The sequence below is a fragment of the Hyperolius riggenbachi genome, chromosome 5, assembly GCF_040937935.1.
Source record: "Hyperolius riggenbachi isolate aHypRig1 chromosome 5, aHypRig1.pri, whole genome shotgun sequence".
NCBI lineage: Eukaryota > Metazoa > Chordata > Amphibia > Anura > Hyperoliidae > Hyperolius > Hyperolius riggenbachi.
This window is the reverse complement of record NC_090650.1, coordinates 382,254,137-382,273,906: the sequence shown is the minus strand read 5'-3', so window position 1 is coordinate 382,273,906 and position 19,770 is coordinate 382,254,137. Positions and strand designations below refer to the sequence as shown.

General features: G+C 43.9%; 1 protein-coding gene across 2 annotated transcripts in view; it reads right to left on the bottom strand.

Annotated features, from left to right (window-relative positions):
- ESRP1 (epithelial splicing regulatory protein 1) overlaps positions 1–19,770 on the bottom strand; it is a 125,511-nt gene that overhangs the window by 25,012 nt on the left and 80,729 nt on the right. For both annotated transcript variants that reach the window (XM_068237668.1, XM_068237670.1), the window contains exons 8-11: positions 15,866–15,998; positions 15,726–15,768; positions 13,801–14,102; positions 10,038–10,256 (exon numbers count right to left, since the gene is read on the bottom strand). In XM_068237668.1, coding sequence (XP_068093769.1) covers positions 10,038–10,256; positions 13,801–14,102; positions 15,726–15,768; positions 15,866–15,998 — 697 coding nt within the window. The remainder of the gene's footprint in view (positions 1–10,037; positions 10,257–13,800; positions 14,103–15,725; positions 15,769–15,865; positions 15,999–19,770) is intronic.

The window sequence follows — 19,770 nt, the reverse complement described above, 5'->3', positions numbered from 1 at the left end:
AATTTGTCACTCAAAAGTATTCAATACAAATTAATAATAAAGTGGCAGAAATTTTAGCTTCTATGCACCCAAAACACATCGGGCCCATATGCAATTTAGCTTTTCTTTGAGTTTTCTCCTAGGAGATAATTTTTCAACTTCGATTGCAATGTAAAAAGTACCAAAAAGTTGGTGACAAAGTGCGATCAACATTTTCAGCATTTTGTTTGCTGGGGGTTCAAAAGGCATTTTATTGTCAAATTTGAAATATCACCTGGGAGAAAACTCAGGAGAAAAAGTGAATTGCATACGGGCCATAGTTTGATAATTTTTTATTTTTAATATAAACTTCAGCATTTTGCACTTGAAGACATACCAAAAACTAGTAAAAAAAAAAAAAAAAAAAAGTACTCAAAATTTTGTAATATTCCTTGCTTGCTGTGAGTTTGGGCATTTTACTGGCTTGGGCCTGGTGCACACCAAAAACCGCTAGCAGATCCGCAAAATGCTGGCAGATTTTGAAACACTTTCTTTTTCTGCAGCGTTTCAGCTAGCATTTTGCAGTTTTGTGAAGCGTTTTTGGTGTAGTAGATTTCATGTATTGTTACAGTAAAGCTGTTACTGAACAGCTACTGTAACAAAAATGCCTGGCAAACCGCTCTGAAGTGCCGTTTTTCAGAGCGGTTTGCGTTTTTCCTATACTTAACATTGCATCCGCAATCCAAAATCTGCAGCAGCCTGGGAGTATGCGTTTCTGCAAAACGCCTCCCGCTCTGGTGTGTACCAGTCCATTGAAATACATTACCCTAGCGGATCCGCACCCGCAAGCGGATCGCAAACCGCAGCAGAACAGCTCTGGTGTGCACTAGGCCAAAGTGTGAAATTATTAACTTGGCCAAAACTAAAAAGGAGAAAAAGTTAATTGAATATGGTCCATTTAGTTTTAGAATTTCCATAATAATGGGATAAAACCAGGGGTCGAGTGGTGCGTGGACGCGGGTGAACGGCGTCCACTTACTATTTCCCTGGGGTGGGCGCCGTTCACCCTGCCATGTTCGGAGGGGAGCAGCGCAGTGGAAAGAGAGCTGTGAGCAGCGGTGGAGAAGGGGGGCCATTTCCCCCCCCCTCCCCTCACCTTGGGGCTCTCTTTCCCTCGCTCTCCCCTCCTAAAGTAAAGTGCAGGCAGCCGGCAGCGGGCGGGACTTACCTCTCCTCGTTCCGGCGTCGGATCTGCGTGCAGCTGCTCTGGTCTGTATCAGACCAGACTTGCGGCACGTAGATCCGGAGTTCCGACGACGAGGAGAGGTAAGTCCCGCCCGCTGCCGGCTGCGCGCACATTACTTCAGGAGGGGAGAGCGAGGAAAGGAGAGCACCCTAAGGTGCTGCTCACAGCTCTCCTTCCACAGCGCTGCTCCCCTCCTGCTGGGGGACACCTATTCTGGGCACATATACCCCTGGCTACATATACTGAGCACATATACCCCTGGCTACATATACTGGGCACATATACCCCTGGCTACATATACTGAGCACATATACCCCTGGCTACATATACTGAGCACATATACCCCTGGCTACATATACTGAGCACATATACCCCTGGCTACATATACTGGGCACATATACCCCTGGCTACATATACTGGGCACATATACCCCTGGCTACATATACTGGGCACATATACCCCTGGCTACATATACTGGGCACATATACCCCTGGCTACATATACTGGGCACATATACCCCTGGCTACATATACTGGGCACATATACCCCTGGCTACATATACTGGGCACATATACCCCTGGCTACATATACTGGGCACATATACCCCTGGCTACATATACTGGGCACATATACCCCTGGCTACATATACTGGGCACATATACCCCTGGCTACATATACTGGGCACATATACCCCTGGCTACATATACTGGGCACATATACCCCTGGCTACATATACTGCGCACATATACCCCTGGCTACATATACTGCACACATATACCCCCTGGCTGCATATACTGGGCATATATACCCCTGGCTACATATACTAGGGATATATACCCCTGGCTACATATACTAGGCACATATACCTCTGGCTACATATACTGGGGACTACTATACTCATGGCTACTTATACTGGGGACACCTATAGACCTGGCTACCTATGCTGGGGGTACCCATTTTGGGGGAACTGCTGTCAGATTATCTGCTGTTATGTATTTTGGGGAACAGCTGCCAGATTATGTGTATGTTAGAGGAACAGCTGCTGCCAGATTACGTGTATTTTGGGGAACAGCTGCCAGATTATGTGTATGTTAGGGGAACGACTGCTGCCAGATTATGCGTATTTTGGGGAACTGCTGCCAGATTGTGTATGTTTGGGGGACCACTGCTGCCAGATTATATGTATTTTGGGTGTTACGTGTATTTTGGGTGATCCGCTGCCAGGTTTTGCGTATTTTGGGGAACTGCTTCCAAATTATGTGTATGTTGGGGGAACTGCTGCTGCCACACTGTCTATTTTGGGGGAACCACTTCCATATTATCTGTATTTTGGAGGAACTTCTACCAGATTATGTGTCTTTTTGGTGAAATGCTGTCAGATTACATCTATTTTGGGGGGATACACTACGGCAGAGCTCAAACTTCCCTGGCAGACCTTTTACATCACTGCTAAGGTCATGTATATTTGGCCCCACCCATGACCACGCCCACATTATGCTTGACCACGCCCATTTTTTGGTGCGCTGCGTGCGGCGCAGAGGTTTTCCGGGTGAGTCCACTCACTTCTTTTTCCAGGACTAGACCCCTGGATAAAACCACTATCAGCTGGTTACTGCTGTCTGTGTCCCTAGAGGAGATATCACCTCACTTTGTCTTTATCATGCATGAGTGCATGCAACAAGCGAAATATACCTAACAGGACAGACAACAAATACCTTCTTTATAGTTGTATGTCCGCCCCCCTCCCCCCCCCCCCCCCCCACTGACACCCGCCATCACTTCTTGTGTACTGTGATATCTGTAACAAGTGGCAAGGGAAATATCTCCCAAGTGTACCCAGACACCAAGATTATCCCAGGAGAAGTTCTTAAAGGGACTCCGAGCACCTCTGATGGGCATGCCTTTAAGCCAAACTACTTCCAACAAAGTCGTGCTATGACCCCTCGGGAGGAGCCTCTAGCAATGGTCATGCATGTCACTTCCTCTTCCTGCTTCATTCAGTGATGCACTTCTCTAACAGAGAAGACAAGGGTGACCCGGAAGTTATAACATAGCCAAGATGGCAGCTGCGATTCAGGCATCAAATGAAAGAGGAGAGCACAAGCTACAGAAAGGTATGCATCTTTAGGTACTTTGCAGTGCTGGTCGGAGTCTTAAAGGCATACCCATGAGAGGTGCTCGGAGTCCCTTTAAAGCCCCGCCAGGACAGATTTCCTCTTCCCCAGTTCTAGTTTAGTGCCTGATCTATTCACAGGAACAACCTCCCTGGCAAACCTTGCAACAAATAGTTAACCCTTGTGACTTGACATCTAAAATTCAAAGGCCTGTGTCCCTTATCCAATTCACTTTTTCTCAAAAGTTTTCCATCCTCTATAACAACTTTCCAGCAATTGAAAAGGTACTAAAAAATACATTTATAAGTAAAAAAAAAAAATATTCTGAGCACCTTCTTGCTAGCTGCTGGTTTAAAGCAGACCTGAACTCAGAACTTCCTCTCTGCTCTAAAAGATACGCAACAGCATAATAACCTTTAAAGCAAAACATTGCTTGTTACAGCTGATACAATTCCTGCAATAAACCTGCAGTGTCTTCTTCCCGCTTTCAATGACGCAGACATAGGGTTAACATCCTGTGTTTACAAATTAGCCTTTCTGCCGTGGCAGTCATCTGACAGCTGAGGGATCAAATTACACTGGTGATTAGTCACAGATGGGGGGGGGGGGGGATTAGACGGGCTAAACTCTCTGCAGGCTGGATTTCTGTCTTCTGTCCTGTGCAATGGTTCAGGTCCACTTCAAAAGGCAATTAATCAATTGGTGTGAAATTAAAAAGGTGTGAAAGTATTGCCTAGAGCCCTAGAAGAAAACGCAGGAGAAAATGAGTACTGAGTCCATATGACTGAGTGCAATTCACTTTTTAGTTAATTGCATAGGTGATATTTTTAAAACTTGGCAACAACATTTCTTTTAAAATCACCAGCAAGCAACAAAACACTAAGGCCCGGTTCACATTAGCGGGCGCCGTCCGGAATCGCCGTGCCGGAGCCGGACCGCATGCGGGACGGACGGAACGGACGCACGGCATAGCAATGAAAGCCTATGCGTGCGTTCACATGCGTCCGTTTCGTCCGGACCAGATCCGGACTCCGGCATAAGACCCAACATGCGCTATTTTTTGGTCCGGCTCCTCCGGCAGCCGTATCCGGGGCGGAGCCGGACTGCACCATCCGGCCAATACAAAGCAATGAGAACCGGAGAGCGCACAACACTGGCTAAAAATCCGGATGTTCTACCCCACTTCCTATGCGGATTGTTGCGGCGATTTTGGTTGGGGACACATGGGCAAGCATTTTGGAGTGGATCAGCAGCGACTTTAAACGTGCTGGAGATATTGGCAGCATGTCGGAGGTGGAGGTGAGTGCTAAACAGCGGAGGGTCTGATTCCACAGGTCCACCTTCTGCTGACCTCCCAGACCCCAACATTTTATTTGGTTTGTACTAACTTTTGCCAAACGGATCCGGATCGCATCCTGATGAACACCTGATGCAACCTGACCGGATCCGGATCAGAACCGTACGGTTCCGATCCGGACCGGATCCGGTCAGGTCATCCGGTCCGTTTGGCAGAGAACCGCAAGTGTGAACCGGGCCTTACAATTGTATCAGTAGTACTTTTACACCTTTTTTTTTTAAATTGCAAATGCTGAAAAGTTATTCTAAATAGAAAATGAAAACTTATCTCCAGGTCAGGAGGAGAAAACGTTACCGGCATATGGGTCCTGGGCCTAGATGCAATTACACTTTTCTCCTAGGTGACATTTTCACAATTTGTAAATAAAATGCATTTTTAAATCACCAGCAAGCAAGAAAATATTCAAAATAATTTTGATAGTCATTTAACGGCTTTGTTGTATTTGTATTTTTTTAATTGCAAAATGCTGAAGTTATTTTAAATGCATGATGAAAAATGATCTCCTAGGGCACTGATAGGCAAACTTGGCTCTCCAGCTGTTAAGGAACCACAAGTCCAACAATGCATTGCAGGAGTCTGACAGCCACAGTCATGATTCATAAAGGCAAATGCATTGTGGAATTTGTAGTTCAGAATCAGTTTATTTCGCCAAGCATGACTGGGTCATGCCCGGAATTGGGTTTGGCACAACAGAACTCAGCAACACAAAAAAAAAAAATAAAACAAAAAAGGCAACACAAAAGGCAACAACAGAGACATTGATAACAAACATGACCTCTAGCAACCAAAAAACAAAACCAACAGTAGATGGATGACGCATTACAGTAAAAACACAATAGTGCAAGTAAAATGTACAATAAGATAGGTGTAGCTTAGCAGAGTAGGGCACTAATAGGGACACGGGTGGCAGGGGAAACAGCAAACACAGCCAGTGGATGACCTATCACCCGTATCGTTGGAACTAGATGATCTGACTACTGGCCTGACGGAGGGAGCCAGCGAATGGAATTCAAGAGTTTAACGGCAGCAGGGAAGAAGGAGTTCATATGCCTAGCTGTCTTGGTGGAAATGATCTGTAGCCTTCTACCGGATGGGAGCACATTAAAGTAACGGTGGCCTGGGTGTGAGCGGTCGTTTGCGATCCTTTGTGCTCTGGAACGCAGTCTGGAGTTATAGAGGAGGTCAAGCTAAGGGAGTGGTTTCCCAATGATTCTCTCCACTGACCTGATGACCCTCTGGAGCTTGTATTTGTCCCTGTTTGAGGATCCAGCATACCACACCAGGATAGAGGTGCAGATGACGGATTCTATAGTGGCAGAGTAGAAGCTCCTGTGCCATCCCAAACTTCCTCAGCTGGGGAAGGAAGAAGAGCCTTTGTTGGGTCTTCCTCTGTGTGGTGCTTGTGTGAGTCTTCCAGCACAGGTCCCTGGTGATCTGGGTTCCAAGGAGGCGGACACTAGATACCTTTTCCACCTCCATGCCTTCATTGAAGATTGGGGGTGGGGTGGGGGCCTGCTGCCTGAAGTCAACAACCATCTCAACGGTTTTAGCTGTGTTGAGGACCAGCCTGTTTTCCTTGCACCAGTGGCAAATTCTGTCGACTTGTTGACGATAGTCTTGCTCATCATTTTTGGACACTAGACCAATGATGGTGTCGTCAGCGAATTTGACGACCTTGACCGAGTCTGCTGTGGATCTGCAGTTGTTGGTGTAGAGGGAAAACCGGATTGGCGACAGGACACAGCCCTGCGGGGCACCTGTGTTAGTAGACCTTACTTGGGAGGAGAACTTGCCCAGCTTGACAACTTGTGATCTGTTGGTCAGTAGGTTTGTGATCCAGTGGCGTAGGGACGAGTGGACGCCAAGTGCCTTCAGGTTGTTCTGGAGGATGCGAGGGCAGATTGTATTAAATGCTGAGATGAAGTCGAGTAGGAGGACTCTGGCGTATGAATCAGGCTTATCCAGGTGGTCACTGATGAGCTCTAGGCAGATGTTGATGGCGTCAGTGGACCTGTTTGCTCTGTACGCGAACTGGAACGGGTCTAGTCGGGGGAGCGTGGAGTTCCTTAACAGCTGGAGTGTTACGTTTGCCTATCACTGTCCTAGAAGAAAACTAAGGAGAAAAAGTAAATTGCATATGGGCCCAGGAGTCCAAAGAAGCTGTAAGTAGTACTGACACAGCAGCCTGCTTTTATTACTCACAAAACCTAAAACTACCAAGACACAAAGGGTTAACCCCAGCATGCTACGGAAATCATTACATCTCTTGTCATTAAGTAAATGGGTGTCACCCAGCACTGATAGTCTCAGCAGCGCCTTTGCTTTGTGACCTTGGATAAGTTAGCGATCTGTTGTGGTCACGTGACAGACGCTGTGCGCCAGGGTTTAGGTACACTGACAGCTCCACATAATAGCTCTGCATTGTTTTATTGTACACCTGGTGGGACTTTAGTAAACGTGGCAGTCGCAGAGCAATCTCACTGAGCCGCATTGTTTAGGCTGCCGTCCTACAACAAACAACGCCATACGCCAGCCATAAAGACAGGCAGCCCAATACAAAGGTGAACTCGAGCAGTTCAAATACCCAGCAGCCTTGTGTGGCTATACATACACTGCTGAGTCAGCCTAGCAATCCATTCAACTGATAATTGTGACAAACACACATACATACATGTATAGATGGATAAAAATAAAACCCATATTTGAAAGGAAACAAAAATAAAACAGATTCCTTTCAGCTCTATAAACTGCAGCCATTCCCAGCTGTCTGCATATTTCTGATATCCATAACTTCCAACTTTTTGAGATAAGAAAGAGGAACACTAGGCCACGCCCCTGCCACATCCCAACCACACACCCCCATCACATCTCTAATAACGCCCCAGCACACCCCTAGTCACGCATACCATAAAGAATTCATAAGAAAAATAGGTTGTTTTATAATTCACACCACCTTGGTCCTTTCTATCCTGGTTCATTTTCCTTCATATTAACATTTGAATATAAGAAATTATCGATTTAAAAAGGATAACATTTAGAGCCAAACACATTTTAAATAGAAAAACACATTTACATAGATCTGTACAGGATTCATAAAAGGCGGGTAAATGAGGAAGAAAGAGGGACAAATGGATTGGGTTCCCAAAGAGGGACTGGCCCTCTGAAAGAGGAACAAATGGCTGTCTGTACTGCCTAGTCTTCTACCTTTATCAAAACTAGCAGGTGACTAGCAACTGCTGGGGATCCTCCTGCATCCAATTATCTCCCCCACCATAATGCAGGGTCTCTAGCTGCCTGCTGGTCACACAATAGTTGCAATTTAACCATTATGGGAGACAGAACTGTGTGACTAGATAGGGCTTAAATCTGCAAGCCTTTCCTCCATGCGCTACTCCACTTCTATATAATACTGCAAAATCCACTTATATTACACTTCAAGGGACCTGGCCAAGTAGTTAGGATATCAGAATTCATCAGATTGTATACTGGTATTTATACAAATGCATGACCGAGACATGCCTACATAGGTTACTGAAGCCAGCTGTTTACTATAGTGGGTCTCTACTGTATTTCTCCATTAGATGGCTCGAGTGATAATTTCCGACATGTCCAATCACCCGCCGGATCGATACCGCGAGCGGGACAATGGAAAAAGATAAGGAAAACGAGCAAAAGATAAGACTCGCCCACGGGGACGAGCAGGAATCGATCCGGCGGCATAATCTAGTATTCCCGGCATAAGACACAATTACGCCTGGTATCTACCATGCAATATTCTCTTCAGATGAATCGGAAATTTCCTGTTTCTAATCTAGAAAGGGATCAATTTTGTGCCATACGGATCTCAAAATCTATACCTTTCTCGGAAATCAGAAAAGACATTTTCCATCAATCTAATGGCATTATGCATGCTTAGGCTGCAAAAATGTCTTATGCTTCAGATAAGAAAACAAAAAAAAAAACCAACAACTTTTTTTTTAATCACTTGCCTAACACCGATCGGCAGCCGCTGAGTGGCTCTCGTTCCTCCAGGACGCCATATGGCGTGATCTCGCGAGGAGTAAAAGTGGGCCGCAGTGATCAGCCTGCCAGCCCACAATCGGAGCTGGCAGGCTGTTTATGTACGGGACAAGAATGATTTATATAGCACTGACATCTTACGCAGCGCTGCATAGATTACATCCATGTCACTTTACTGTCCCTCTGATGGGCTCACAATTGATTCCCAATCATAGGCATATGCCTATATACAGTATGTGTAATGTATGTATCGTAGTGTAGAGTCAATTTAGAAAGGAAGGGGGAGATGGAAAAAAAAAAAAAAAAAAAAAAAAAAAAAAAAAAAAAAAAAAAAAAAAAAAGCAAAAATGGTGCTTTGTTTTTTTTTATAACAAACCAAAAAAAAATGCAGCAGCAAACAAACAAAAGCAAGCTCCATTGATGAGAATAAAAAAGGGGTAAAATTCATTTAGGTGCCAAGTTGTATGACCGAGCAATAAACCATTAAAATGGCCTATAAACCTCTGGGGCTCACATCTGTGTTTTTTTTTTTTTTTCCAACATGAATCTCAATTAACAATTCACAGTGCTACTTTTGCTTGGAATGGTTAGTCTTGCTTTCATAAAAAAAATATTTAAACTTTGTCTAGTTATTTTACGTATCCTGTAAGTATCCTTTAAACTCAAACAAACAAGTCAATACATTTTAAACATACATTATCTGCTGGGTATAATCTGTGCAACAGAAAAAGATCTTCTGTGCCGTTTCCAGTAGACCTCATTCAGCTACTTACTAAACTAAAAAGGGAACATTTCAAGATTTAGGCTGCTTTCACAGTGGGACGTTACAGGCGCACGTTAGTGCCGCCTGTAACGCAGCCCGCCGCACAGCAATGAAAAAAAATCAATGCTGCATGAAAGTGCTGCATGCTGTGCGTTATACGCGGCTAAGCCGCGTTAGACTGTTTGCACATGATCAGTGATGTTGGAGGAGGAGGTCTCCCCCTCCTCCTCCGCGGCCAGCCACATGGCCAATTAATATTCACTGCACTGTGGCGTGCAGTGTTTACTTCCTGGAGCGGCCGCTCTGTGTGACGATTGGCTGGCGGGACCACGTGATGCGGATCACGTGGTCTCCGCATCGCACAGCACAAAAAAGGCGCATCAAGAGCTGCATAACGCAGCTCTAGGTAGCGTCCTCCTCCACCACCACCAGGCGTTGTGTTAGGGGCACGTTATGCGACCTATAACGTCCCCTAAAACACGACGTCCTGGTGGGAAAGAAGCCTAAATGGAGACAGAAAGTCATAAGTAAACACAAGAGCCGACATAGTACCTGAAAGTGTAACAAAACAAAATCTACCTGGTGGTTGAGAACCATATGAACGCCGTGTGTCCTGATGTCCGCAGAAAATTCACCCAAAAACTCCAAGATGTCCTCGATGGTGGCAGCATAAGGAAGGCCTCTGAGTCGTATACAGTCTCTGACGTTGATTGGAGGGATGAAGGGCTGAGGTAGTACAGGGATGATTGGTGGTGTTGGAAGAGGGATAAGTGGAGTAGAAGAGTATCTGTTCAGAACCTGCAGAGGAAAAAAAAAAACAAACAAAAAAAAAAAAAAAAAACACACTTTAGCCAGGAATCTGGCAACGGCACATTATGTCCCATCTTGGGCCAGTTCTCTTTAAAGACAAACTGTAGTGAAAATAACGGAATAAAATGGCTTTTTTTTTTTTAACAATAAGCATTTATAGTGTTTCCTGATTTACATTCTGAACTGTATGGTGGGGACATCTTTAGTTCCAGGTGATCTGTACAGAATATTCATTACTGAGAGTTCTAGGCACAGAGGGAGACGCTGCTTGCTTGGCAGTTGGAAAAAGTTATTTCCCATAATGCAATGAAGTTCAGACCGTAAACATTTAGGACCATGGTCATGACATCACACTGTGGGAGGGGTTTCACCACAATATCAGCTATTCAGACCCATCTGATAATCTATTCAAGAAAAAAAAATGTAAACATTTCTCATGGGAAAGGAGGTATCAGCTACTGATTGGGATTAAGTTCAATCCTGGGTTACAGTTCCTCTTTAAAGGACAACTGTAGAGAGAGGTATATGGAAGCTGCCATGTTTATTTCCCAATAAACAATACTAGTTGCCTGGAAGACCTGCTAATCTATTTGGCCCAGAAACAAGCATGCAGCTAATCCTGTCAGATCTGACAATAATGTCAAACACCTGATATACTGCATGCTTGTTCAGGGTCTATGGCTAAAAGGATTAGAGGCAGATGATCAGCAGGACAGCCATGCAAAGAGTATTGATTAAAAGAAAAAAAAAATTTGGCAGCCTCCATATTCCTCTCAATACAGTTGTCCTTTAAGGGAAGTCTCTATTCCACTGCTAATAGGATGAGGGATCACAATCCACAGGAATACATAAAATGCGCACACATAATTGTGTCATTGCAGATGAACAGGGTGCAATCACTGACATTTTGATTTTGGTTTTCGTAGTCATTACAAAGGTTAATAAACCAGAGCTTTATCCATGCAGTGGTAGAAGTGAGACTGCACTAGACCTTTTCCTGAACAGCAAACAAAAGCTAGTGATGGTCCCCATGCCTAGGAGAACTCGTGGTGCAGCATGCGATTTGTTTTATCAGCTGATAGATTTGCAAAGTTCTGATTTGCTGTGATCACATCCTGCTTTAGCACATGATCATGACTAGCAAATCTTTGCATATCTATCACCTGACCAAACTGATCATGCCCATCACTACAGAAACCAAAAAAAAAAAAAAAAAAAAACTTGTATCTGGTTGAGAAAACACTCCTGATAACAGGACAGTGCTGAGATGTTCAAAAGGGCAATTAGAAGCATTACACAATGGATGTTCCCATAGCTCTCTGTACTATATTGAGCCATGCAAAGCTTGCATTGGCTGCAGCCAGACTGATTAAATCGGACAGAATATGGAGTAGCGCAGGACAGGTGGGGTAAACAACAATCGTTTCTTAAGATGGGCTTTAGATTATTTTGCACTTGAAACAAAAAGAAAAACCGAGAGCCCAATATAGTGCAGTAAGTCTAACAATTGTTGGCGAAATAATTAACAGATGTGGATATACTCACAAACACGGGTTACCACATAGGCAACCACTTGAACTGCAGGTGGGGAGTATTAGAACCTGACCCCACTCAGGTTTAAGAAGTCGCTCTCTGTAGATAGAAAGAAGGGGACAGTCCCCTCCACCCAAGGTGGACTATATACTGTGCAAATTTGGACAGAGGCGCCAGGCAGGTTAAAATGATCTAAAAACAACTAAAAAGGAGGAGTACAGGTGGACTTACCTCCTGAAATGATGGACAATCGAGATTGTTCAAATCGCAAATAACAATTTATTTTGGCACTCCGCAACGCGTTTCGCAGGTATAACCCGCTTCATCAGGCAAGGAGTGCAAGCTCAAAAAGGTCCAATAGTCGACAGAGGCGCATTGCCACTATTGGACCTTTTTGAGCTTGCACTCCTTGCCTGATGAAGTGGGTTATACCTGCGAAACGCGTTGCGGAGTGCCAAAATAAATTGTTATTTGCGATTTGAACAATCTCGATTGTCCATCATTTCAGGAGGTAAGTCCACCTGTACTCCTCCTTTTTAGTTGTTTTTAGATCATTTTAACCTGCCTGGCGCCTCTGTCCAAATTTGCACTGCTTAGATTATTTTATTCACACAACAAGTTCTCTTAACACTTGAGCAATATTGTTGCAGTGGGGTGACCGGCAAGTTTGCTGGATATTCCCCAGTGCTGTTTACACAGTGCTGGAATTCACATGGCTGAGGGCAAAAAGAAAGGAACACATTACAGCACCTTTGTTAAATATTAATAGAGTAACTTAACCAAGATCAAGAGGAAAAAAAAAGTCAGTCTCCAGTTTAGAGGATTGGACAGGCAAATACTATATCAAACATTTTACATACAAGTTACATGGTCAAACAAGAGCAATACAGATTGTGCACAGTTTTGTAGCACACCTTGTATTAACTATGTAAATAGACAGTATTACTGCTTTACCAGACGTTCCAAGACAATAGGAGAGAGGGACCGGCCTATGAGAGCTCGGTCCAGGAAGTGGAAAAAAACAAAAACAAAAAAAAACAAAAGGCAAGGGGAAAGCACATACTGTACATCAGAGTCCCCAGGAACAGGCTTCGGCAGGGATCGCCTGATACATATTGCTTAAACCTGCCTTAAACCGGCTACCTGTATGGGGGGGGTGTCATCAGGCTACCTATACTAAAGGGAAGGGGGGGAGGGTAATCTCGCTACCTACACTGAAAGGGGGGGGGGCGGCTGGTGACAGTGGCCTAGGGCGGTAAAGAGTACAAATCCGGACCTGCTGATGACATGGAACTGTATGTTTTATGCTGAGCTTGGCTGGAAGCAATAGTGGGTCACTAATGGCTAGAATGGCTTAGGCTTGATCACATGCTTTCCTGATGAGTACAGCATTTAGCTTGGGTTTAAGAATTGTTAGAAAACGTTGTCAGATGCTGAACAGACTAAAGTTTGGTACACACTTTCAATTATGATTGGCCAATCACTGAAAATGTTACGACCTTCCATGTAAGTATGAGGCCAGCAGATATTGAATACTCTGACCAATTTTACCACCTCCATGTAGTGTGAGGGTTACCTACACAATCTGCTCAGTGATTGGCCAAACAAAATTGAAAGTGTAGCAGGCTTTAGAAAAAAAAATAAATCTTGAATACAGATTCCAGTTCATCCACAAGCAGGAACAGAACTTTGCACAACTGTCTGGTAGTTCATTGGTAGCGAATGAATGATTGTTCAGGGAGAGAGTTCCAGAGGAAAAGAGACACACGTGAGAAATCCTGTAAGCGGATAAGGGTGGGTGGGGAGGGGGTAACCTAGTTAGCTGCATCCAGCAACAGGTCTGGAAATCATACTAACATAGCATTTTTGGTCTGGAGTTTTAAAGTTGCACCCACTTTGTGTCATATAAACTCCACATATTATATTGTGTTATATAGGTAAACATACACAAATAGAAAATCCAGAAATCAGAAGAGTTCCATAATCCCCCCTAACGTACCTGCTGCACCTCAGCTGCTGTACTCCTGAACAGCTCGATGTATCTCTTGCCCAGCAAGTCTTTGTGCTTCTTTAGTGCGTTCTGTGCATACTCCTCACAGGCAAACAACACAAATGCATCTCCTGTCGGCCGGCCGTCAGGGTAGGTAACAAACAGAATTCCTTCCTTGCCTCCAGTCACAGGGCAGTGCTGTCCAAAGAAGGTCAGGACCTCCTCGGCAGTGGCAGTGAAGGGCAGACCCCGCATGCGAACAATCACCTGGTTCTCCTTGGACAAGAACTGAGCCACTTCATTAGATGTCCCTGCAAACCAGAAAAAGGATAAAAAAAAAGGAGTGAAGAAGAGTTGGTGACTCATCTCTATTAGCACTCCTTGTTCTATGCTTGGTGTCCATAATGGCTGCATAAGCAATATGTACAGATCTTTTACCATCCATAGATAATGTTACATCTTACATCCTGCTGATGCCTTTTTGTGGCTTTAGCTCAGGGTTTTACACCTGCATTTCCTGAACATCTATTACAAGTGTAAAAATATGTATTGTTTTTTCCCCACAGATTTTATCACTTTGATCCACAGGGAACCTATTGCTTTAAAGTAGAGCTCCAGCCAAAATGTATTTTTGGATGGCGTAAGGAAAGCATGGCAAGGTCTGTACCTCTGCTAGATTCTTTTTTATTACCCTTTCTGTTCCTGTTTAGAGATTTTGCCCTCACTTCCTATTCTTAGAGTAGGTCACTAAATAGAAAATAAAGGGAGGAAATAAACATAGGCAGAAGGGAACAAAGAAAAAAAAAAACAAAGAACCCAACACCATGATATCCATACACAAAAACATGCTGCTAAACTGTTTTTGTTGCTGTCTGTGTTCCCATTGGGAAACTAAACTCACTTTCTGATTTCATAGGCCCCATTACTGAAGAGAAGTCTTTGTAGACATCTAAAGCCAGCTAGAATATCTGGCACAGTTCCTAACCTTTCTCTGTGTTGTCCAAAACAAACATTTGAGATGGAGTTCCACTTTAACAGTGTCAAAATACAGACATTAAACAGCAATCCTGATACAAGTCTTTATGCAGGAGAAGGTGATTTGAGGTTACATTAGTGGCCAAACAACATGTCATAAAACAGGTGGAAATAATGAGAACACTGCTCGTGCCTTCACCAGAGGCAGATTTCACCAACCCAATCTGCTTGCCTCTAAACAGATGTCAACCTTGCTGGACCTGAACTCTTGCTCAGGACAGAAGGAGAAAACTGTGCAAGGCACCCTGCGTGTATTTAGAGAGTTTAAACGGAGAAGGATATGGATTTTTCCTTTTAAAATAATACCAGTTGCCTGACTACTGCTCATCCGGTGTCTCTAATACTTTCATTCACAGCCCCTCAACAAGCATGCAGATCAGGTGCTCTGACTGAAGTCAGACTGGATTAGCTGCATGCTTGTTTCAAGTGTGAGATTCACCCACTACTGCAGCCAAATAGATCAGCAGGACTGTCAGGCAACTGGTATTGTTTAAAAGGAAACATGCATATCCCTCTTAGTTAAGGTTTCCTTTAATTCCCTCTCATCTGACTAATCACAGCTGTAATTTGATCTCAGCTGTGTCAGCTGGCTGCCTCGACATAGCAGCTAATTTATAAACACAGGATGTTAACCCTATGTCCGCTTCCATGAAAGCAGGAAGTAGACGCTTCAGATTTGTTGCAGGATTTCTATCAGCTGTAACAAATGTTTCTTTAAAAGGTTATTATGCTGTTGCTAATCTTTTAGAGCAAAGAGGAAGTTCTGAGTTCAGGTCCGCTTTAAGAGAATCCTTTCCCTCCTGCTAGTCTAGTATCACCGTTTTAGTGCTTCCAGTTCCTATACTTACAAGAAATTGCAGTGAATAAAAAAAACAGCACGGTTTTAGCTCATAAGTTACCTCCAGCTATTTTTAGAAAGTCTTCTCCAGTGGCTTTATACACCTAGAGGAGGAAAACAACAAAAGGTATGAGGAGTTATGAATGCTACAGAGAGCGAGAGAGCTGTAACATGTGACGGAGGCAGAGCAGCAGAACTTACCTCAATGTATCTGTTCCCCATGTGATGCTTGTGTCTCTGCAGAGCCAGGTCTCTGTGCTCTTCACTGACAAACCTGACCAGAGCCTCTCCATTCCTCCTCCCCTGAGCATTGAGACACAGTGCAGCTCCGCCCCTACGCATGCAACATACAGACAGTCATCAGAACAAGATATCTACATACAGATATGCACATGTAACCCCATATAGGAAACCTGCGGCTCTCCTGCAGCAATGACACTACAAAGTCCTCTGTGACAGCTTGTTGCATGGGGTGGTTGCAGACAGCAAACTACTGGGGTGACAAGACTCCAAAAACTCCACTAATGCAGTAATAATAACTATACAAAGTAACCGATTTATGATCAGCTTCTGTGTAATATCTTGATCACAATTCTCCCACTGATATTTGAATCTGGGAACACTCTATAGATTGCCTGACCTAGTTACTATTTGAACTGTATATGGCTAGGGATCTTAATTGCCCAACTTTAGGTCCTCTATGTCCTGGGTTCTCAACATGCGGTACGCGTACCCCAGGGGGTACTTCTGATGGTTCCAGGGGGTACTCGGGCTTGATAAACTTAACCAAGAATAACCAATTTAGTGTTTTAGAAAATTATAAATCTTATTTAAACACCAAATTAGTATTTTAGCTAATTAAAAGCAATAGTACATACTTGGAAGTGGTTTAGAACCATTATCATGCACTACGATTCAATATATATTTGTTAAGGGGTACTTGTCATAATGGTTACTATGTCAGGGGGTACTTGGTGAGTACACGGGTTTTAAAGGGGGTACATACCAAAAAAATATAGAGAAACACTGCTCTATGTAGTACAAGAGCTTACCTACAGAATGTGTTCAAAGTATTCAAGTCCCGGTGGACCTCATACTACATAGAAGTGGTTAGTTGGACAATCAAGACTGGATGTGTGTACCAGACTTAAGTGTACCCAAAATAGCTATACTAGAACTACTTGTGTGTGAACAACAACAACATTCCATAGCTCCCAACTGTCCCTTTTTCGGAGGGACAATCCCTTTTTGGGAGTCCTGTCCCTCTTTCACCCTCATTTGTCCCTTTTAGGACTTTGTCCCTCTTTCTATGTAAATATATATACTTCTATATTAAAAATTTGTTTGATTGACTCAAAACTTTATTCCCAACCTTTAAATTGATATATTACTAATTTTAAAATGTTACTATGAGGGAAAATGAACTAGGATAGAAAGGACCAATGTGGTTTGAATTATGAAACCTATTTTTCTTATGAAATCTTTATGGTATGTGCGACTAGAGGCATGGTCAGGGTGTGGCAGGGGCGTGGCTTAAGTGTCCCCTTTGCTCTTCTCAAAAAGTTGGGAGGTATGACATTATCCTGTTGGGCTCAAAGTGTTTGAGAGCCGTAGCCACTAAGGGCACTTAGTAGACCACACCCTGCAGTGCTCTTGCCCAAGGATTCCTTACTGAACAGGTACTAGCTTCAGCCAGGACTCAAACCCTGTGCCTTTAACGTACGTGTGTGTGTGTGTGTGTGTGTGTGTGTGTGTGTGTGTGTGTGTGTGTGTGTGTGTGTGTGTGTGTGTGTGTGTGTGTGTGTGTGTGTGTGTGTGTGTGTGTGTGTGTGTGTGTGTGTGTGTGTGTGTGTGTGTGATTACTAAGCAAATAAAGTGTTTATAGTAAACATGCATCTTCAATAGTCTTCCTCTCATCTTGCCTAAGGCGTTTGGTGTGATAAGGGTAAAGGGTGGGGTGAGAATTCTGCATTCCACTAGCAACTGTCTGCATTATGCAAGTAACCAGATTTGAAAAACCACTTTAAAGACTGTCTATTGTGTTTGTATACACCATCATGCTGCACCAGTTCAAGTAATCTACCATAACAGCTATAGGTTGTGTATGGGGAGTCAGTACCGGCACAGTATTGCAAAGCCAGCCGATAGCCTCTTCAGTTGAAAATGTTTTGTTTAATGGAAGAAACCTTAACTTCAGATACATTTGAGAACAAATCCACTGGGCATTGATTGCCCCGTTAGCACCGTCCTGCTTGATGCATTGCAGCTGTATGCCGCCACCCATCCTTTGATGCTCCTGCCCCACCACTTGGACATGGAGATTCTCCAACATGTCTCATTACATTTCTGATTGATAAATTGCCCAAAATCGAAGGAGTTGATCAGATATTTTGGCATCAACAGGTTTCCAGCAGATTCAGAGTAATCTAATTGTCTGGAAACCTTGAGGTGTATGTCTAGCTTAATAAACATGAAGCTACTTGAGAAGAATGGGAACAAAAAGTTGTACAGTCTGAAGAGAATGGCTGGCCTGTTACAGAAGAGAAGTGCTATTCATAGTTAGCTTTGCTGCATTTGTGGTATATGTATGCCACACATTTTTTGACAGTCTCCACCAGTGTCATAACTACAATTCTTGGGGCACCCTAGTAAAACTTTGCTCTGGGAGAAATGTACTTTTTATATGTTTTCATGTATTCTAAATGTTTAAATTTTCCGCAATAGTGGTCCTTTAATGTCACTGGAGAATCAGAAATCCGCAGTTCTGTGTATCTGTCTTACTCTGCATTGTGTTAATTGTATGTCTGTGGCAATAGGAAAGATATGGTAGTATGGTCTATAATATGCGTACGTACAAAAAGGGCGCCCGGACAAAAAGGGCGCGGGGTGTAAAACGCTAATTAATCATTAATAGCGTTTATAAAAATAGTGTGCTATATTAAGTTTACAAATGTTTTACAAAATTATAAATTAAATAATGTTTATGAAATCGGCAATTGGGAAAACGTTAATCTTCCCTGTTTCAAAAGTGAAACATATAATTAAGTTTATTAAAAAAACGATAATATATGTTTAATTGTTATAATTGTATATTATTGTGCATAACCTTCATTTATGGTTTGTTCTTATAATAAAATCTGAAAATATTCTTTATAACGATGATATAAATATAACTACGTTCGTAATAAGTGTTGTAAAACATTAGTATTACTAAAATTTTACTAAAACTATACCTAAGCCTACTCTCACACACAACCCTCCCTGTACCTATCCCTAACCCCTAGACCCCCCTAGTGGTCCCTAACCACCCCCCTGCTGGTTTATATTGTACTGTAACTATACTTAACCCTACTCTCACACAGAGCCCTCCCTGTACCTATCCCTAACCCCTAGACCCCCCTGGTGGTGCCTACACCTAAGACCCCCCTGGTGGTGCCTACACCTAAGACCCCCCTGGTGGTGCCTACACCTAAGACCCCCCTGGTGGTGCCTACACCTAAGACCCCCCTGGTGGTGCCTACACCTAAGACCCCCCCTGGTGGTGCCTACACCTAAGACCCCCCTGGTGGTGCCTACACCTAAGACCCCCCTGGTGGTGCCTACACCTAAGACCCCCCTGGTGGTGCCTACACCTAAGACCCCCCTGGTGGTGCCTACACCTAAGACCCCCCTGGTGGTGCCTAAACCTAAGACCCCCCTGGTGGTGCCTAAACCTAAGACCCCCCTGGTGGTGCCTAAACCTAAGACCCCCCTGGTGGTGCCTAAACCTAAGACCCCCCCGGGGGTGCCGAAACCTAAGACCCCCCGGGGGTGCCGAAACCTAAGACCCCCCGGGGGTGCCGAAACCTAAGACCCCCCGGGGGGTGCCTAAACCTAAGACCCCCCGGGGGGTGCCTAAACCTAAGACCCCCCGGGGGGTGCCTAAACCTAAGACCCCCCTGGTGGTGCCTAAACCTAAGACCCCCCTGGTGGTGCCTAAACCTAAGACCTCCCTTACTGACTGCTTTATTATGTGGATAATAAGGTTTTACTAATTGTAGCTGCAAAAAATATTGCAATTTACGTTACGTACTGATCGCTTAATTTTGTGAATAATAATGTTTTAC